The sequence below is a fragment of the Schistocerca piceifrons genome, chromosome 1 (genome assembly GCF_021461385.2).
Source record: "Schistocerca piceifrons isolate TAMUIC-IGC-003096 chromosome 1, iqSchPice1.1, whole genome shotgun sequence".
NCBI lineage: Eukaryota > Metazoa > Arthropoda > Insecta > Orthoptera > Acrididae > Schistocerca > Schistocerca piceifrons.
This window is the reverse complement of record NC_060138.1, coordinates 231872184-231895426: the sequence shown is the minus strand read 5'-3', so window position 1 is coordinate 231895426 and position 23243 is coordinate 231872184. Positions and strand designations below refer to the sequence as shown.

At 39.2% G+C, this 23243-nt stretch overlaps 1 protein-coding gene across 5 annotated transcripts in view; it reads right to left on the bottom strand.

Annotated features, from left to right (window-relative positions):
• Positions 1–1712: 1712 nt before the first annotated feature.
• Positions 1713–23243, bottom strand: part of LOC124800286 — a 127418-nt gene continuing 105887 nt past the window's right edge. For 4 of the 5 annotated variants that reach the window (XM_047262986.1, XM_047262983.1, XM_047262984.1 and 1 more), the window contains one exon: positions 1973–8031. In XM_047262986.1, coding sequence (XP_047118942.1) covers positions 4353–7982 — 3630 coding nt within the window. In that variant the 5' untranslated portion in view covers positions 7983–8031 and the 3' untranslated portion in view covers positions 1973–4352. The other variant, XM_047262987.1, reaches the window with a different exon arrangement.

The window sequence follows — 23243 nt, the reverse complement described above, 5'->3', positions numbered from 1 at the left end:
TTCTAGTTGGTGTGATGTATCGCAGCTAGGTCTAAACATAGTAAAGTCCAAGTTAATGCACATGTGTACGAAAAACAATGCCACAATGTTCAAATACAGTATTAATTGTGTGCTGCTTAGTGCATCAAGTCAACTAAATATCTAGGTGTAACGTAACACTACAGAAACAGTAACATGAAATTTTCTTAGTGAAAGATTTTTAAAAAAGAATAAATTCCCTTCAAATCTATATAAGGAATTTTGTTCATTTTGCTTGTAAATGCAGGCATGTGTGTTATATACATTCTGTAAAAATTACACTGTTCTAACACTAACAGTTCTGTTGAAAAATGTATCTATTCAAAGGAAGAAATAGCATTGGCAGAATAGGGATAAAAACTGCCTTCAGTCTCCCCTTAAATTGAACTGTTCGGGAGGTAACAAATGAAATTAAGTGGATAACAGTGTGCATTGATAACCTAACCCATTACTCTGTTGTCAACGTTGTGACTGGCTTCTGAAACTCTAGAAACTGCCTAGTTTCTTGCCGAAGATGTAATCGGAAGCATTAAGTGTTGCACATGTAAAGACCTCAGGATCACAACTGTCTGCTGCACATAGTAAATTTAAATTAGGTGCCAGATACATTCTTGCTTTGTGTTCATGTTGAGCAGAGAGGATGGCCCACTACACTGATGAAGCAAAACTACTGGTATTCATACATATCTAGGGTCCCCTGATAATACCAAAAACCAAGTTACATGCTGCAACACTTGTGACATAATTGTGATTTTTGCACCTGTGGAGAAGTTGGCATTTATCAGATCCTATGTTGCTCACCTGTCATTGCAGACAAGATTAGTAGCACACGTTCATTCTGGTACTGTCCTATGGCATAAGATGCTGGAGTAAAGTAGCTAAGGGCAGAAAGATATTTATCCTACTGAAACATGCAATAAGAACTTCATACAAAATTGATAATCAAACATTTTGTAGAAGCATCCAACATGCATTCAACATCTTGTAGAGCCTCTGGATACTTGCAATACACAAACTCGATAAATATTTAACAACAAAAGTGAATACACTAAGAACTCTGAAACACAGTCACAATACTAGGAGTAAAAATAGTACTATGTAGGGTTCAGAATGGAATTTGATACTTGGCTCCAAATGTTTACAACTGATTGCCAGTAGATATCAAGCATGGAATTGAAAACTCCTGGGTATTAAAAAAGAATTAAGAGACTACCTCGATTTCCATTCTTCCTGCATTTTATCAGAATTGTGGAGATGAATATTTGAATTTCATGTAACTCTAATATTAGTATGAATCAGATCTTAAATTTGCCATTACATAAACAGCTGACACTTGTGATTGCACAATTACGTAACTGCTTGTTCAATGAATGAAATAAAAACAGCACCTGAGTGGTACAGGTGAAGCAGCAAGGCTTTTTCTGCTAATTTGCATAAAATAATTGCAACAATTATTGGCATCAGTTGAGTAGGACTTGCCATAATTGTTATTAGTATACTCCACAGAAGTAGTGAGGTGCAGCTACTTCTGCACATTAATGTGTAACATGACTCGTTTTGTACCCCCGAATACTCTATTTCAAGATTAAATTTACAGACTACAATGTGTGAACAATGGAAAACTGAAAGGGTTCTAGGTGTCAGTATGAACTGAAGATGTTGCTTGTGAGTCACTGAAACTGGTTGTCTTTTTGACTGCTTTGAACATCTATTTATTGTCTCACATAATAACAAACTAAACTCTGTCTTTAAAGTTACCACATAGTAAGCACACAAGATACACAGTTAAATTTGCTGATACAAATTTAATTTTTCTTCTGTGGTTGCATCCACCATCTCAGTAGTACAGAGGAGTTTGAATCAGCCACATTCCATCATTAGAGAGTGTGTGCACGACCATTGTCACCACCACATAGTCTGCCCTTGACAATTTGATGACTGTCTCCTTAAAAAAAAAAAAAATAATAATAATAATAATAATAATAATCATGTCTACTTTGTCGCTGTTTCTGATGAGTGTGACACTGTGGGCTTATTCACTGCTTTCCCTTTCAGTCTTATTGACTATAGTGTGGGATGTTGCTTGACTGCAATGCCATGAAGCCACTATCACTGTATTTGATAATGTTTGAGTATTTTTCACTCTTTTGTCTTTTTAAAACCAATTGTGATAATTCTAATTGCTCTCCACCAGAAATAAAGAATTAAAACCCTCTATATGTTGTCTTCGAATCACACAGTAAAAAGACATTATACAAGCCATATTCTTATTCTATGTATTATAGCAGTCAATTTGGTTACATAAATATGAATTGTAAGGAAACTGACATTGTTTACATTAGCAACACCATCATTACATTCATTACATGGTACAACTGCTTCTCTGACAGATGCTTTGAGAGGAGGAAAAAATATCTTGACTTGATCTAGTGGTTCTAATAATCATGAATCACTCAAAAATACAGTGCAAATATGACTTACTACTTATACAATGACTTGTGAACAAATTTGACACTCATTTTGTGTCTAAATATGATTGCTTGATATTGTGTGTGAAACAAATTCATTGTGCCTTTAGCCCAATATAGGGGTGTGGGGTGTTTGGGTTTAAATCAAGAAACAGTGTGAATGGAGAATGAACAGAATGATTAAGAATGTAGAAAGAACAGCATGTCATATGCAGGAAAGAACTCGATGTGAGGGTATAATACAGAAAGCATGGATGGCAGGAAGAATGGGAAGAAAGAGAGATTAGAGACTAAAATCCAGCTGATGAGGCCATTAAAGACTGGCACACACTCAGATTGGAGCAATCCTTGCAGTTACTCAAGGTACTTATGTTAGGTGCAGAGTACTTACATCAGGGTGGTCCAAATGCAATTTTAACTCCGCTACTACCAAATGTGTGTCCAGTGCTGTAACTACTGGGGCACTTTGCTCGTCATGAACGACTGGTGAAGAAAAGGTAAATAGCAAAGAGTACACATATAAAGCCGGGGTGGAAAGTTACACTGGTAAGTCAGATGGAACTTAGGGCAGGGCAAGCCAGTGATGTTTAGATGAAATTAAGGAATTATATGAGGAGAAGGGGTGCACACAATTATCATTATAATATGTTGTAAAAAGGAATGGAATACATAACTATAACAATTTGTCATCTTCTACCTTCCAAATAATAAATTTTTTAATAAAAATAACATTACAGACTAACTGAAAGCATTCCAACTCAGGAATCCTCTTTCTTGAAAACTGGAATTTTGAATAGATAATAAGTTTATACATATAAGATATCTGAGCAAATGGCTGGCATGTAGCAACACCGGCAGGAGGGGGAAACACTATCTTAACTAAATGAATGACAAATTCATCTATAAAGAGTAATCTTACAATATATGGTCACTGGAACATCCAAGCAAATAACTACAAACTAATTTAAACAACACACAGTGATATGAACTTAAGTAAGTGTGTATCAGGAAAAATAAGCAATATGCAAGGCAAGAGTCACATGAAACTGGTACAGACATACTCCTCACAACATGTTTAAACCTGCTGTTGACAAGGTACTGCGCTTGAAAACTTTAACTAATATATCCATCAGCTGTTCCATGGTAAATTACTTTTTCCCTTTAAATAAGTTTGATGTTTTCAATTTATCTCACATACTTGTCTCATTGTTAATTTTCATCTCACTTTACCCAATGGCGCCTCCTTAAAAATGATACCCTTGGTGACACTTTTGGATAACTGTTGTGTGATGCAATTATTTCTTCACTTTTCTTTGGCAGACACTCAATCTCTAATAATAATCGGTACATATCAGCAGACTGATTGAATACACATTTACAACATGTGACAAATTAAATAACTGTACACTGATCTTCCTGTTATCATTTCCATGGTACGCAGTTGTAAATTTAAAGGTAGATATATAGATAGATAGATAGATAGATAGATAGATAGAGAGAGAGAGAGAGAGAGAGAGAGAGAGAGAGAGAGATGTGGGAAGGGGTGATGGAAAGAAGGAAAAGGGGGGAGGACAAAATAATCCTGATTCTGGCTATAATACCACAGGAGTTCTTTCCTCCGACTAAACAGTTGAGCCATATAAAACTTTGCTACAGAAGAGTATTTCTTTTTACGTAATAAAAAAATCTTAATATTAGATGACTGGACTCTGGAGCTATCCAATCTCTGCCTTGGCAGCTTAAGCAATAGTCATCACACTACATGAACAAACAATCAAAGGAAATAATATATATACAGTAAAATTAACATCATAATCTCACACATTTTTAATTCATCATTTCGGCTTTCTCACACTGTTACCGTTGTTAGCTCTTTACCAAGTTTTTCATTTCATCTAGCTTTCTGCCATGGCTTGCACCTGTCATATGACTTAATATAAGTGCTTTTTCACAGAAACAGTTGCACACACTACAAAAGAAACCATTGTTTCTCAAGCTAAACTGAGTAGCAGGAACAATGTTCTTTAGACTGCCTGGTATATCCAATAGTTGTTTATTGGATGACTTATTTTTCAGTTCAATATTTCGTAATATATTTACCCGATCAAGATGACTTAAGCTAGAAATGTGTACCCTTACATTTAATATGTATCTTCCTACTTGTTCCCAACAAAGGGAGCAGATTATTTGCCTGGAATGAAACCTGATGAATTGTTTGTTAATGTGGAATGGTGCATAAAAATATGTCCAAATATCATTTAACATAACTGAACGTTTCACTGACATTACCTGATGTCGATCCTCTACAATAGCAACACTGTCAGCAAGTGAGCAAGAAACAGCTGAACACAAAGAAACAGGTGTAGTACTTTCACAGCTGTTGCTTGAAGTTTCAAACTTTTTGGGACAATTGTTCTTTTCAGCAGTTTCTTGTTTTATTTTATGCTTCTTTCCTTTCATATGATCCTCCTCTGCCTGGTAGTTAACAAGTTCACCTCCACAACTGTTATTTGGAACTTCAGGCCCTTTGGCACAATCATTCTTCATGGCAGTTATTCGTGCTGTTTCATGCTGCTTTTCTCTCACATGACTAAGCACTGACATGCCACAAACAAGTTTACAATCGCACACTGAACATCTATATGACCCATCCTCGATTTTTGTGATACCATATAGTGCATCTTCTGCTCTACACCGTTCCTCTGATCTCTGTACTAGTACATCATCTTTTTCATATTTTATACGAGAATGAGGAGCTCTTCTCCCTCCCTCAATACAGCTATTTGCTCTCTGTTCTATAAACACAGCAGATTGCTTATCACAAGTACTGGAAGTAACAGGAGGCTCTTTACTGTCGAATGGTCTTTTTACTTCATCAGAAAAACAAATGGTACGGCCAACTTCTCCTTGCAGTCCTCTGTAAATGTCATAATCTGTACTAAGAACACTGCCACTGTCTTCACATTTCTCTTGGTTGCTAGTATCATTTCCTACATTTCGAAATGGAATACACTCTTCATTATTTACTCTGTGAGTAAACGTGTCAAAACGTTTATCAAATGCATTATCCTGCACATATCTATCTGTAACAGATGCATTTACCTCATCACCAATAAAACGAACGGTCATTCCATTATTTGTAGTGTTATACAATTTCTGAGCCACAGGAATCTGATGACTAGTTATGAGGGATTCATGTATTCCTTCAACTTCATTTGATTCTTGTACTTCTGATTTTATGTTTTTCTTCACATGCATGTCCAATTTCTGTGCCTGTGTATTACTTGTTTCTTCATTATCCATTAATGCCAAATTATCTGACTTTATATTGATTCCAGTCTGTGAAGTTAAAGGGATAGAATACTTTTTATGATCAGAAAATGGCTCTTCCATTTTTATACTTTTGGTCTCCTGTCTGCCTAAATCGAGTGCATCAGACATTCTTCTCTTCTCATCTCCTTCAACTTTATTTAAATCTTGTAGTTTCATCTTTATGCTTTTCTTTGCAAGCATGTACAACAAATTCTCTTCCTCTGTATCACTTGTTACTGTTCTATCAATTAATATCAAATTCTCCAATTTTCTCTCTCTCCTGGCAGTTATTCGTGCTCTTTTATACTGCTTTCCTCTCACATGACCAAACACTGCCATGTCACAAAAAAGTGAAGATCTATACATCCCATTCCTGATCTTTATGATACCACATAGTGAATCTTCTGCTCTACACCATTTCTCTGATCTCTGAGCAGGGACATCACCGTTTATATATGTCCTAGGACAATGAGGAGCTTCTCTCCATCCCCCGTAAAAGCTATTTTCTCTCCCTCCTAGTAACACAGCAGATTGATTATCACAAGTACTGAAAGTAACAGGAGGTTCTTTACTGTCAAATGATCTTTTTGCATGGGCAGAAAGAGAAGTGGTACAGCCAACTTCTTCTCGCAGTCCTCTGTAAATGTCATGATCTTTACTAAGAATGTTGACAGTGTTTTCACGTTTCTCCTGACTGCTAGTCTCACTTCCTACATTTAGTAATGGAACACACATTTCATTATTTTCACTGTGAGTAAGAGTGTCAAAAGGTGTATTACACACATTACCCACTACATGTCTATCTACAACAGATGCATTTACCCCATCACCAGCAAAATGAACTGTTGCTCCATTATTTGTAGTGTCATAGAAGTTGTGAGCCACAGGAATCTGACAACTAGTTATGGGGAATTCATGTATATCTTCAACTTCATTTGATTCTTGTACTTCGGTTTTTATGTTTTTCTTTGCATGCATGTCTGACTTTTGTGCCTGTATATTACTGGTTTGTTCATTATCCCTTAATACCGAATTCTCTGACTTTATATTGGTTCCAGTCCGTGAAATTAATGGAATGGAATATTTGGTATTATCGGAAAATGGCACTTCCACTTTCATACTTTTGGTCTCGTGTCTGCCTACATCAAGCACATCGCTTGTTATTCTCTTCCTGCCTCCTTTGACTTTATTTGAATCTTGTGTTTCTGTTTTTATATTTTTCTTCCCTTGCATATCCAACTTCAGTGCATTATCCCTTAACAGTGAATTCTCTGATTTTACATTGGTTCCAGTCTGTGAAGTTAATGGAATGGAACACTTGGCATTATCAGAAAATGGCACATCCACTTTTATACATTTGGTCTGATGTCTGCCTAAATCTAGCACATCATATATTATTCCCCTTCTACCTTCTTCAACTTTATTTGACTCTTGTGCTTCAGTTTTTATATTTTTCTTCTCTTGCATGTCCGCCTTCCGTGCTTGTGTGTTACTTGTTTCTTCATTATCCCTTAATACCAAATTTTCTGGTTTTATATTGGTTCCAGTCTGTGACGTTAATGGAATGGAACACTTCGAATTATCGGAAAATGGCAATTCCATTTTTATACTTTTGGTCTCATGTCTGTCTAAATCAACCACATCAGACATTATTCTCTGCGTACCTCCTTCAAATTTATTTGAATCTTGTGTTTCTGTTTTTACATTTTTCTTCTCTTGCATGTCCAATTTCTGTGGCTGTGTATTAATTGCTTTCTCAGTACCAATTAATAATAAATTATCTGATTGTATATTGATTCCAGTTTGTGAAGTTAAAGCAATGGAACACTTTCTATTATCGGAATATGGACTTTTTTTACTTTCAGTCTGTTGTCCGTCTAACTTCAGCATATGGGACTTTCTTCTCCTCCTCCCTCCTTCAAACAGAACAGTCTCCCCTTTTTGTTCATATGGTGACACAGTTACATATTCAGTTATAAGTCCTGAAAGTTCTTCATTTAACTTGTTCAACAGTATATTAACAAATACTAATCTGTGATGTATTTTAGCATTTATTTCCTTTTGATTAATGAACGGCAGTAATGTATCATAGTTCTTTATGCAGGATTTGAAAGTATCATTTATCAGGTTGGCTAATTTGTCGACAAATGTATTTAAATCTTCTGTTGTTTCTTGGTAATTCATTGTGTCAAATCAAGCAAATTACTGGCATTGAAGACTGCAGAGATGAATCCTGAAAAAGTAGAGAGATTTTTCAGACATATTCCACTGTGCTTTATCTGAATACTAGTTCACTCACAGAACTATGATAATTAACAGTTATACAGCGAATTATAGGTACTTAAATTATGTATACAGAATGTTTAAAGTTAAACAGTTATGAATAGCTCAAAAGGCATAAATCTTTTTTCAGTAAGCGTTTCAGAACCAGTCTGGTAATAATGAATGGACACATTTGAAGCTATAGTCCATTTAAAATTACTTGATAGTTGAGGTCTTTCACTTGCTGCTACAGTGTTGCCACATCGGCTGCCAGCTACTGCTCTGTTTCAGGAAACACAGAAACATGACAAGTCACTTCACAAATGATATTAATGTGTAACGTGGAGCATTGTTGGAAGATGCTGCCACAAGGTATGTCACAAATGTGAGATGCTCTGTTGACAGCTGATTTTAAGTGACCAATGACTAAACTGTGGCAGGAGATGTGTTTTGTAGCCCTGAATTTAAACTTGAGTCCTACACACAACCTTGTTATGTGCGATGTATCTGCAAAAGCAGTGGTCAATACTCTGTAGCAGAACAAAAATCATGATCACTTTGTTCATGGCTGTTAAAGTTAACCTCTACGATCACTCAAGACAGAAAAAGTTCAGTTTCAGAATTAAAAGCAAACTAGTTTCTTGCTATCATAGGTTACCTGAAGCTATCCTCTCACTGGCTACACAAACTGCCACATTACCAACCAATGAGCAGTCCTTGTTGGCACTTGGTTGCAAATTATACACAAAATAGGCAGATTCCAGACAAAAAAAGAATAATATGTAAAAAAATAAGAGCAAATAAAAAATCAATGTGATGATGAAAATGATGTAAGGAATAATTATAAATATAAAAATTACATTTAAAGCAATTAATTGAATGAAAATGATAATCAAATTCTTTTGATTAGATTTAGAAATAAATAAATTTCACAACATTTGACGAGATTCGAACCAACAACCTTCAGCATGGCAGTTTAATACTCTAACCACTGCACTAAAGTACAACAATAAGTCACATTGTTATATTTTTAACTGTGATCATCCAGTCGGAATGATGAACTGCAGCCTTAAAAAACCCGGTTCCACACAATGTTGTGCAAAGTTTATCTGATGTAAGCCAATTTCTGTGATTATGATAACTGCACGCATGATGCTCAATCGCTTCTTGTGCGGAAGTATCCAGAAGTGTTTTTAATTAGTGCTGTGTATGACGTGTGTATTTTATTAGCATCATTGTGTGTGTGTGTGTGTGTGTGTGTGTGTGTGTGTGTGTGGGGGGGGGGGGGGGGGGTCATCATGTATGATAATATACGAAATAAAAGTGCCAGACCTGTGATTCAGGATCCAAACACACAAAGAAAGAATGCCAGACAAGAAATTGGAAGTGAATCAACCAACTGTTGAGGCAGTTTGGCAATGGCAAACGGTTCGGGCATGACGTTGAGCACTCTGATTGGAGGAAACCAGCTCCAATGTGTGAAGTGTCAACTATCAAGTAATTTTAATCAGACTATAGCCACCATGACCCAAATTACTATCAGTGCAATTCAGAGAGAAAAATTAAGAGATAAAATGTTGGATCAACTACATTCCATTCCACGTAGTTCAATATGACAATTAAGTCATTTGCACACAAAAATTCTGAATCATCTTTAGTGTCAGATCATTGTTTCTTTTTCTCTCTCTCTCTGTCTGTCTGTCACTCACTCTCACACACACACACACACACACACACACACACACACACACACACACACACACACACACACAAAAATGGTTCACATGGCTCTGAGTACTATGGGACTCAATTGCTGAGGTCATTAGTCCCCTAGAACTTAGAACTAGTTAAACCTAACTAACCTAAGGACATCACAAACATCCATGCCCGAGGCAGGATTCGAACCTGCGACCGTAGCGGTCTTGCGGTTCCAGACTGCAGCGCCTTTAACCGCACGGCCACTTCGGCCGGCACACACACACACACACACACAACAAAACTGCAACACCAGGAAGAACAGCAAATAACAAACTTTTACTTATTGTGCGCGTACTGCATACTAGGAAGAATACATGATTACATTTGAAGGTGATTTGAGGGAATACAGGATTCTAAATATGATTGCTCTAATGTAACTGGGAATCACGTGAACTCAGCTTTCATGACAGATATGGGTACATAATTAAAAGCTCCTTCTACTTTTGTGCCAGAGTTCGTCAGTCATAATGGCTGGCGAGATGTGGCACAGCAGCTGGTCAGTAACCTATGACCAGAGGTTTTCGACGGGTCAGCAAACCTGAATATGTGCTGGCCAGGGCAACATCTAACACTATCTGTATTGATGTATTCAGACCCACACATGCGACATGAGCTTTTGCGTTACTCTGTTGAAAGATGTAATGGAGGTCTCGAAGATAAGATGTCTCCGCTGGACTTAACACACTAGAAATGTAACAACAGCTGTCCAAATTACCAGCTATGCTAACCAAAGGTATACATTTTATATATCCAATGGAAAGGGCCCCTATGACTAAGATGAATGCAATCTGTCAATGGTTCTCCTCTTCAAGTCTTCAGACATGGATATATTCAGTGTGATACTGTACACAGAACCAGGGCACATATGCACAACAACAATCACCGTAATCACCAACCATGGAGCTCTAAGATATCTTCACACCATATACATGGACATTGCCTTGCTGCAAACAAGCCAATTTCTTAACTTAGAGCACGTGTCTTGAGTATACAATCCTGCCTGTCCAAAAGAACAATATGTCTGTCCTCTAGGAGGCTGGTTGCATGAGACCACTGACACCCTGTATAGCGTTGAGTGTGGCCTTCTCAGACACATTGGCTCCACATTTGTGAGACAGTTATTGAATCATAACCAGCAACAAAGCAAAACAATAAACTGCAGTTCGGTAGTGACAATTCTGACACTGTCAAATTTCAATACATGCCGTTATAAAGTAATTGAATAGAAAAAAATCTACTCACTAAGTGGCAGCAGAGCAAACACTTAAAAGAAGTTATAATTAGGCAAGCTTTCAGACCCAGGCAGAAGGGTTGAAGAGGAAGGAATAGTGTTGAAGGAAAAGGACTAGAGAGGTTTAGAGAAAAGGGTAGATTTGGGAAAAGTCATCCAGAACCTTGGGCCAGAAGAGACTTACCGGACAGGATGACAAGGAAAGGCTAATTCTTGGGGATTGCAGTTTTGAAAACCTGAAAGCTTAAAGGCGGAACACGGGGTAATATGCGAGTCAGAGATTACCACTAAAACATCAAGTACAAGTTAATAACAGTAAAAAGCTAAGTGTGTTGTATGTATCAGAGGTGTGAGGGGTCCAGTGAAAAATAAGACAGCTAAGAAAATGAAAATGTGGAAAACTAAAACGGAGTGAAGAAAGTAGTAGTTACTGCGAAGAAATGCTGAGACGGAAGAAATTAATTTATAATAAGGCCAGGTTGGTGGCGAGAATCCAGACACCAACCATTTCCTAGATCATTCGAAATCCATATCCATCCCCCCCACCGTGTTTGTCACCATTGATGCCACCTCACTCTAGCCCCCACATACATGTCTGTCTGCTGCTGAACATTTCCTTAGTCAGTGCCCACCTGATTCCAAACCTAAGACACCCTTCCTACTCACCTTAACCAACTTTTACTTACCAACAACTACTTCACCTTTGAGGGGCAGACATACAAACAGATCAGGGGTACTGCCATGGGAACCAGGCTGGCACCTTCCTATGCCAACCTTTTCATGGGTCGCTTGGAGGGGGCTTCCCTGGGATCCATAAGTCTTCAGCCGCTGGTTTGGTTTAGATACATTGATGATATCTTTACTGTAGGAGCTCATCATGAGGCTGACCTGTTGAAATTCCTGGAATCTCTAAATATCTTTTCTCAATTAAATTTCACATGGTCTTATTCCAAAGCCTGGCCACTTTCCTAGATGCTGATCTCACCCTCACCTAAGTCCAGCTACACACTTCTGTCTACATTAAACCTACTGACAAACAAGAGTACTTACATTTTGACAGTTGCCATCCTTTCTATGTCAAACATTCCCTTCTACATCTACATCCATACTCCGCAAGCCACCTGATGGTGTGTGGCGCTAGATACTTTGAGTACCTCTATCGGTACTCATTTCTATTCCAGTCTCTTATTGTTCGTGGAAAGAAAGATTGTCAGTATTCCTCTGTGTGGGCTCTAATCTCTCTGATTTTATCCTCATGGTCTCTTCGCGAGATATACGTAGGAGGGAGCAATATACTGCTTGACTCTTCAGTGAAGATATGTTCTCGAAACTTCAACAAAAGCCCGTACCAAGATACTGAGCGTCTCTCCTGCAGAGTCTTCCACTGGAGTTTATCTATCATCTCCGTAATGCTTTCGCGATTAGTAAATGATCCTCTAACTAAGCGCGCTGCTCTCCATTGGGTCTTCTCTCTCTCTTCTATCAACCCTATCTGGTACGGATCCCACACTGGTGTGCAATACTCAAACAGTGGATGAACAAGAGTACTGTAACCTACTCCCTTTTTTTCCGGATTGAATCTCCTTAGGATTCTTCCAATGAATCTCAGTCTGGTATCTGCTTTACCGACGATCAACTTTATATGATCATTCCATTTTAAATCACTCCTAATGCCTACTCCCAGATAATTTATGGAATTAACTGCTTCCAATTGCTGACCTGCTATTTTGTAGCTAAATGATAAAGGATCTTTCTTTCTATGTATTCACAGCACATTACACTTGTCTACATTGAGATTCAATTGCCATTCCTTGCACCATGCGTGAATTCGTTGCAGATCCTCCTGCATTTCAGTACAATTTTCCATTGTTACAATCTCTCGATATACTACAGCATCATCCGCAAAAAGCCTCAATGAACTTCCGATGTTATCCACAAGGTCATTTATGTATATTGTGAATAGCAACGGTCCTACGACACTCTGCTATGGCACACCTGAAATCACTCTTACTTAGGAAGACTTCTCTCCATTGAGAATGACATGCTGCGTTCTGTTATCTAGGAACTCTTCAATCCAATCATACAATTGGTCTGATAGTCCATATGCTCTTTCTTCATTGAACGACTGTGGGGAACTGTATCGAACACCTTGCAGAAGTCAAGAAACACGGCATCTACCTGGGAACCCTTGTCTATGGCCCTCTGCATCTCGTGGACGAATAGCGCAAGCTGGGTTTCACATGATCATCTTTTTCGAAACCCATGCTGATTCCTACAGAGTAGATTTCTAGTCTCCAGAAAAGTCATTATACTTTAACATAATACTTGTTCCAAAATTCTACAATTGATCAATGTTAGATATATAGGTCTATAGTTTTGCACATCTGTTTGGCGTCCCTTCTTGAAAATGGGGATGACCTGTGCCCTTTTCCAATCCTTTGGAATGCTACGCTGTTCTACAGAACTACGGTACACCGCTGCAAGAAGGGGGGCAAGTTCCTTCGCGTACTCTGTGTAAAATCGAACTGGTATCCCATCAGGTCCAGCGGCCTTTCCTCTTTTGAGCGATTTTAATTGTTTTTCTATCCCTCTGTCATCTTTTTCGATATCCACCATTTTGTCAGCTGTGCGACAGTCTAGAGAAGGAACTACAGTGCAGTCTTCCTCTGTGAAACAGCTATGGAAAAAGACATTTAGTATTTCGGCCTTTAGTCTGTCATTCTCTGTTTCAGTACCATTTTGGTCACAGAGTGTCTGGACATTTTGTTTTGATCCACCTACCGCTTTGACATAAGACCAAAATTTCTTAGGATTTTCTGCCAAGTCAGTACATAGAACTTTACTTTGGCATTCATTGAACACCTCTCGCATAGCCCTCCTTACACTACATTTCGCTTCGCGTAATTTTTGTTTGTCTGCAAGGCTTTGGCTATGCTTATGTTTGCTGTGAAGTTCCCTTAGCTTCCGCAGCAGTTTTCTAACTCGGTTGTTGTACCATGGTGGATCTTTTCCATCTCTTAGGATCTTGCTTGGCACATACTTATATAATGCATATTGTACAATGGTTTTGAACTTTGTCCACTGATCCTCAACACTATTTGTACTTGAGACAAAACTTTTGTATTGAGCCATCAAGTAATCTGAAATCTGCTTTTTGTCACTTCTGCTAAACAGAAAAATCTTCCTACTTTTTTTAATATTTCTATTTACGGTTGAAATCATCGCTGTATTAACCGCTTTATGATCGCTGATTCCCTGTTCTGCGTTAACTGTTTCAAATAATTCTGGTCTGTTTGTCACCAGAAGGTCTAATATGTTATCGCCATGAGCCGGTTCTCTGTTTAACTGCTCAAGGTAGTTTTCAGATAATGCACTTAAAAAATTTCACTGGATTCTATGTCCCTGCCACCTGTTATAAGCGTTTGAGTCTCCCAGTCTATATAGGGCAAATTAAAATCTCCACCCAGAACTATAACATGGTCGGGAAATCTACTTGAAATATTTTACAAATTTTCCTTCAGGTGCTCTGCCACAACAGCTGCTGAGCCAGGGGGCCTATAGAGACATCCAATTACCATGTTTGAGCCTGCTTTAACCGTGACCTTCACCCAAATTATTTCACATTTCGGATCTCCGTCAATTTCCTTCGATACTATTGCACTTTTTATCGCTATAAACACGCCTCCCCCTTCACTGTCCAGCCTGTCTCTGTGGTATACATTCCTATCTGAGTTTAGAATTTCATTACTGTTTACATCTGGTTTCAGCCAACTTTCTGTCTCTAGTACTATGTGGGCATCGTGACCGTTTATTAATGAGAGCAGTTCTGGGACCTTTCTACAGATACTCCTGCAGTTTACTATTACCACATTAATATTGTTATTCCCTGTTGCGTTTTGCCTACTACTACCTTGTCACGTCTCAGGAGGTGTCTTGTCAGGCCTAGGGAGGGAATTCTCTAATTTAAGAAACCCACATGTGCACTCCACATGTACTCTGCTACCCTTGTAGCCGCTTCCTGCGTGTAGTGCATGCTTGACCTATTCAGGGGGACCCTACATTTCTCCACCCGATAGCGGAGGTCGAGAAATTTGCACCCCAGATCCCCGCAGAATCGTCTGAGCCTCTGGTTTAAGCCTTCCACTTGGCTCCAAACCAGAGGACCGCGATTGGTTCTGGGAATGATAATACAGATAGTTAGCTCAGATACCACCCCGCAAGCAAGGCTTTCCGCCTTCACCAACTCTGCCAACCACCTGTATGAACTGAGGATGACCTCTGAACCCAGACGGCAGGAGTCATTGGTGCCGACATGCGCAACAATTTGTAGTTGGGTGCACCCAGTGCTCTCTATCACTGCCGGCAGGACCTTCTCCACATCTCGGATGGGACAGAGTGAACACTGGCATTCTTCCCTGACCTCTCCACTATTTCCCTAAGGGGCTCCATCACCTGCCTAACGTTGGAGCTCCCAATCACTAATAAACCCCTCCCCTCCATGTGCCTGGTCAGACCTTGCTGAAGGAGTGGCCACACGTCCACTCACAGGCAGAGCGGGTGATGCCACAGGGCCAGACTCCACATTGACCCTCTGCCTCGTGTGCCGCGAACGCTGCTGAACCCGCCACTCCCCTTGGGGAGAAGGTGACCCAACTGCACCCAGTACCCATGAAGATGTCTCGACAACAGGGACCGTGGGTGAAGCATGTAACACCTGGGGTGTACCATGCGACGCACCAGACTCCCCACTGCCGCTACACTCCGAGGCAGGAGCCTGAAGATTGGCTGACCGCAGCCATCAACACGTTCAGCTGTTCGCACCTATCCATCCTAAGAAATCAACAATTTACTGTAGAGAGTTAATCAACTTTTAACTAGACTGCTAATTCACTAAAGGTGGCTGATAGCTGACTAAACTGTGGTTACTAGACACTTCTTGTTGAAAACAATGAAAATAAGCACTACCTATCTGTGGACTGTATTCAAAACGAACACTAGCACTACTGGCACTACAGCTGAATAAAGGGACTCTCTCTGACTGTAGTCAAAACAAACACAAAATCTATGGAACACTATTAATAGTACTCGAAAATTAAAGCTTCCGAAAAGCAAAAACATGCAAAAAGAAGTAAGACAAGTAAGAAAAATACAGTTAATACTTAACGTAGCTCGCTGCACAGCAGATGTGAAGCAGATGGCAGCATACAGCCTTGACATTCGAGGCAAATTTATTTGTTTGGATGAAGATTCTTTACAGCAATACATCAGCATTCTCACCTTAATCTTCACTATACATAATTACCCCACCAGCCAAGTTTAAAAGCAGATTTCCCAAGCCATCACATCCAATCATGGTACTACTGATCCCTCCAAAAAACAACTTCAGAGCACACCACTGGTCACTCAGTATTATCTGGAATGGATTAATTAGCTACTTCAACAAGGCATTAATTAGCTACTTCAACAAGGCCATGACTTCCTAAAAATCATGCCTGTGAGATACATTCTGTCTGAGATTTTCCCCACCATACCTAGAATAGCTTTTTGTCGCCCTCCCAATAGCTGCAATATTCTTGTCAGACTATGCTCCTTCTGCACCCATCTCCCTACCCTATGGCTTCTACTCCTGGACTGTCCCTGCTGCAAGACTTGCCCTATGCACCCTCCTACTACCACCTACACCAGCTGTGACGTATATATTTTTCAGTGCCTACAGTGTCACGTCTTTTAGTGTCACACAAATTTTTATTTTTAAAGGGGATCACTTAAGACTATTTCCATGGGTTCGTCCCTCAAATTTCTCCCTCATATCACAAAAATGTCGTCTGGTGTAGTACAAACTGAAATAATAAATTCCTTTTAAAGCACAGTTTCGTATGTAATTTATATTCAAAACCTTACACCTGTGTCACAGAACGAATCCTACATCGAGAATACTTTACACAAGTTTAAGGGAAGAAATGCTTCTGACAATTATTACAGCATTTAAAGAGCATCAAAATATGAACAGGCTGAAATGAACAAACTGTACATGAGACTATGTTAATCAATTCAACTGTAAAAAGCTAAGGAGCATATTATTAGCAAAATAAGAAATATGCAAAAGCGAAATGCCAAAATGAGCACTTCTCAATTGGGAGTAAATCAAAACAATCAGAATGGCTGAAAGAGAGCACAATAACATGAGCCATAAACGAATAAGAGCTAAGCAAATAAGAGAATAGGCAAAAATACGATGCCAACCAAATGAGGGCTGGCCGAACTCCGTCAGCACTTACATACAGTTGCGCTCGTGTCAGCACCTCACGGCCTGTACGCAAGTAGTTCTAATTCTGTAGTATAGTAAGATCGTTCACTTGAGGTTAAAGTCCTACTTGCGAATGCAATTGTGCAAAAGGTGGGTTGTCCATCAATATTTTGAACTTGGAACAGACATGATCATAATCCCACATTGGATGCGTCTGCATACAAACAAAATTCAATACTCATATCAGGATGTTAGAGTAATTTTGCATTTAATAAATCCTCTATGATTTTTTCAAAATCCAACTGACATTCCGGAGACCAATTCCAGTACGTATTCTTTTTGAGAAGACGTAACAACAGTTCGGCATTTAGTATTTGATTTGGAACATATCGACGATAGAATAACGCCAGTCCCAGAAAAGCTTTTAATTGCGGGAGGAAACCATACGAATCAATCATATGGCCCAAAAATTTAATTTTCTCTAGTGCAAACTTCGATTTACACAGATTAGCTGTAATACCAGCACAAAAACTTATTTAATACATTCTCCAGTATTTCCATATGTTCCTCCCAAATGTTTTTGCCGATTAAAATGTCGTCTACAAACAGTGATATCTTACTCACAAGTTCAGGACCCAACACTTCAGCAGGTGCCGCAATAAAGACACCTGAGTTTATATTTAAACTGAATGGTAAAACTTTTAATTGATAACTTCTTCCTGCATGAATGAAGGCTGTATATTTCCTAGATTGTGTCGCAATAGGAATTTACCAGTAGGAAGCTCTCAGATCGAGGCTAGAAAAATATTTTACGCTATGATATCTCTGTATCAGTTCGTCTGTACTCTCGGGCCTTGTTCACACTGGTATTATAATTTTATTGATTTCTCTTGTGTTGTGAACTAGTCGTACTTGTCCATTTGGTTTGTCTACAGCAAGTAAGGAGCTCGAATAGGGACTGTCAGATGGTTCTATGATGTTCCATGCAATCATCTTTTGAATTTCATTACTAACTGCATTTATTTTTGTCCATGGTACCTGGAACGAACAATGACAGAAGGTTTTATGTGTATGGTCATCCTATACTCATATCCACTAATCACACCAGGTTTTTCTTCAAATACTCGTTCGTATTTGATGAGAACCTTACACAATTCAGAACGATGCTCTGAGGACAGCTGAGCAGATCGGATTGGATTGGATTGTTTGGGGGAGGATACCAGACAGCGAGGTCATTGGTCTCATCAGATTAGGGAGGGACGGGGAAGGAAGTCGGCCGTGCCCTTTCAAAGGAACCATTCCGGCATTTGCCTGGAGCGATTTAGGGAAATCATGGAAAACCTAAATCAGGAAGGCTGGATGCTGGATTGAACCGTTGTCCTCCCGAATGCGAGTCCAGTGTAGCTGAGCAGATTCAGAGACTATTTTTAACATTTGTTCATGTCGGTCAAATTTTATTTCTTGAACCTGATTCCCTGAGCCTGTAGTTTTATTTTTTGAAATGAACTTCATTTGTATACCCGGGCAAAACCTTCCATGTGTGTCGGTTAACCTCAGTAATTTTAGAGAGACGATTTTCTGTTTGACCTTCAACTCACATATCCCGTTAGAAAAGTTGATCTTTGCGTCCTTTTCTTGCAAAAAATAAAACCGTAAAATACAGTCCCCCATCAGCACATCAATTATGAGGAACGTGCATTCAATCGCTACATTTCCAAATTCTATCTCTAATTGGGCTTGTATTTTCACACTTCTACTTCTCCCTCCAATCGCTCCCAAAACCTTACAATTGCTAACCGGCAATATTGGCACCCGTTTTGCTTTAGTGATATGTCTAAATAAGTCCATAGAAATCACATTAATATCAGACCCAGTATCAAATATTGCATTCACTGAAATACCTTTGATTAATATTTTAATGGCAGGTTTTATTACTGCTGGATGATTGGTGCTGTATTTAGTGTCCTCGTTATACAATTCACTTCTCATGTCAGTGCCATCATTCTACCTTAACATTTTTAATCTTAAATCAGAATCATCCCTATCTCACCCACCCGCCTGCACTTCGGGACTTAATGCGGTGGTAATTTGTTTTCCGCTGGCTGAGAAATCGGCCGCATTTCGGTATCATTTACTTCGTCGATTACTATTGGTGGTGGATGCTGTCGCCAGTTTTGATTTATCGGGTTTTGTGTCTGGGTATTCTGTCTCCTTTGATTTCTGTTTTGTGTCATTTCGTTATTATTGTAGTATCCTGGAGTGAACCTACGTACCTGCCTCCTATCCGCAGTACCTCATTCCCACCGGCCTCTTCCACCATAGCCGTAGGCGTTGTTATTGTCTTGGCTTTGGTACACCGAGCTGGGTTCTCTGCCAGCCGGCTCGCGACGCTGAATATTTCCATTCCTCCACGACTGACTGTGATTTAGAGATCTTGCCCGCACATCCTCCTGCATCAAATCAATTGCATCTAGGATGGGCATAAACTCATCTATGTTTTCGTCTGGGGCGTGAATTAATTTTTTGCATATATCAATAGGCATCTTACTCTTAAGAATGCACAACAAATCTTTATGCGAAATTGGCTCGTCCCAGTATTTCATTTTATTCAGATACTTCTCCAAATACTTTCGGAGCGTTCCTTTGCTATAACTAAACTGTTCGGGGTTCAATACAGCCTCACAAAGTCATTGCTGTACCCATAAAGACCAATATTTTGCGAGAAACCTTTTTTCAAACTCGTCATATATGGAACATTTTTCAATGACTTCAGTGGCCCACAAGGCCGCATCATTTAACATCAATCCGCTTATGTAATGCAACTTTTGTAATTCCGTCCATTTTGTGGGTAACACACCGCGAAAAGAATGAATAAATACGAATGGACGCACCCCACTCATGTCAGGTGAGAATGACTGACCCCTCCTGTGTTTGATAATGTTTTCCTCCATAATGACATTTACATAAGGTGTCGTAGCCCCAGTAAAGAATATGATACCTCATCCCGAGTTACCTCAGAATTTACTTCGGTGGCTTGCCCCCGCTTTTGTGTACTAGCATCTACAACATTCTCTCCACGTGTCGGCGTGGAAACATCACTCTTGACTTCCTCTTTAATATCGGTAAGCTCATTACTAAATTTGTTTAATTGCTCATTTATTCCCCTTCACCACTGAGATAATTCCTGAGTAATTTGCATTTTTACTTCAGAAATCTGAGCAGCTGGATCTATCGATTGTATTTCTTGTTCTTTTGAAATGGAATTTACAGCTCCCTTTACCCGAGAATCTATTTCTACAGATATTTCCGTATGCTTTAATGACAATATGTCAAGTGTCATAGACAATTTATTTACTATGACCTCGAGAGCGCATTGATTTCCTTTTAATTGTTTTACATCCGAATCTAAGTCTCTGACCGCGTCCTTGTGTTCGCGTCTGAGATTTATTATTTCTTGAGCCATTTGTGTTTGATTTTGAGAAATTTGCCCTATCTTACGAGACATTTCGCCTACTTGTGCCGACACTGATTCCTGACTTTTATGTATGTCATCTACTCGTGTATGTATGTCATCTACTCGTATCGACATGGCTTCCTGTTTTTTATTCATCTCACCTACTTGAAAAAATATAGCGGAGATGGTACTCGTCATGATTCGTGATTGCTTTTGTATACTGGAAAGATTTTCAGCAACTTCTAATTCCTCAGTCTCACTAGTCCCCAATTGTACTTCACCTGCTTCCTTTAAATCCATGATTACACACGTCAATTTCAAATCTTAGGCTAGTCGTCACACGAAATACGAATAAATATTCCGGGACGCATGTCCCTGCTTACACGGCGGCCTGTTTTGATTACACTTGGCCGTGTTTCCACTTATCTACAGCACTACCCGCTATGCTACGTACCGTAGGAAAGGAAAATTGTTCACTTACGTCCCATAGGAAAGGAAAGTTGTTCACTAAGTATCGGTTGGAAACTATTCATTACACTTGGGTGTTCTACAGGTAGATAAACCACTAGGACAAAATAAAGTATGTTGCTCACCAAATACCTCGTTTAACCAGCTGAACCGTCGATTTTGAAGAATCCATTTATATTTACAATTGCTCATACACTCGTTTACATGCAAAACAAAACAGACATAGATTAGCAGAATGCCAGTTTTTACCAGAAAAATAGATATATACATATAACTCCTATTTTGATGAATATATTGTGAACTTACTATAGAAATAGGCTTAAGCGAAATCCCTCCGGTGCCTCCAGTGTGATGTATAATTTTATATATATAAATTTTCGGTGCCTACAGTGTCACGTCATTCAGTGTCACACAAATTTTTATTTTTAAAGGGGATCACTTAAGACTATTTCCATGGGTTCGCCCCTCAAATTTCTCCCTCATATCACAAAATTGTCATCTGATGTAGTACAAACTGAAAAAATAAATTCCTTTTAAAGCACAGTTTCGTATATAATTTATATTCAAAACCTTACACCTGTGTCACAGAACAAATCCTACATCGAGAATACTTTACACAAGTTTAAGGGAAGAAATGCTTCCGATAATTATTACAGCACTTAAAGAACATCAAAATATGAACAGGCTGAAATGAACAAACAGTACATGAGACTATGTTAATCAATTCAACTGTAAAAAGCTAAGGAGCATATTATTAGCAAAATGAGAAATATGCAAAAGTGAAATGCCAAAATGAGCACTTCTCAATTGGGAGTAAATCAAAACAATCAGAATGGCTGAAGGAGAGCACAATAACATGAGCCATAAACGAATAAGAGCTAAGCAACTAAGCAAATAAGAGAATAGGCAAAAATGAGATGCCAACCAAATGAGAGCTGGCCAAACACCGTCGGCACTTATATACGGTTGCGCTCGTAGCGGTACCTTGCAGCCTGTATGCAACACGTGTGCCTGTGATCGCAATGCACTCTTAGTGCTCGCGGCAGCATCTAGCAGCCCGTACGCAAGTTGTGCGATTGCTGTTGCAGGTCGACCCTTAATCTATGATGTTACACAGCCCTGTAACTGGCAAAACATATATTATCAAAGGGAGAGCCACCAGTGAAACAACACGTGTCACATACCAGTTTCTCTGTAAAAACTTTTTGGCCTCTGACATTGGCATGACCATTCCAAATTTATCAGTTAGGATGAATGGGTATAGGCAGAGGGTGTATATTGGCAGCACACAATATGCTGTTGCACAGCATGCTCTACAACATGACAATCATGACCTCGGTGCCTGCTTCACCATGCGCGCCATCTGGATTCTTCCCCCAGACACCAGTTTCTCAGAACTCCGTAAGTGGGAACTAGAGCTACAACATGTCCTTGGGTCTCACCATCCACCTGTCCTTAATTTTCATTAAGTTCTTCTGTCTCAGCATTTCTTCCCAGTAACTACTCCTTTCTTCACTCTTGTTTTAGTTTTCTACATCTTTCATTTTCTTACCTGTCTATTCCCCCCCCCCCCCCCCCCCCCCACCTCTGTTACATATTCAATGCACCTAGCTTTTCACTCTTATTAACTCGTACACAATATTTTAGTGGTTATCTCTGTCTTGCATATTACCCTGTGTTCCACCTTTAAGCTCTCAGGTTCTCAAATCTCGCCCGGTGCTGTCCCCAACACTCAGTCTATCCTTCTCATCCCGTCTGGTCAGTCTCTCTCGACCCATGGTTCTGGGTGACCTTTCTGAAATCTGCATCTTTTCCTAGACCTCTCCAGTCCTTTTCTTTCAACCCTCTTCCTTCCCCTTCAACATTTCTGAAGGAGCCACTGGATCCGAAAGATTGCCTAATTATAACCTTCTTTTGTGTGTGTGTTCTGTTGCCCCTTCGTGAGTAGATTTTTTATTTGTACAATTACATTATACTGTACATTAAATTATATCCTGTTACATATTTCTCCTTCCTACACAAGGT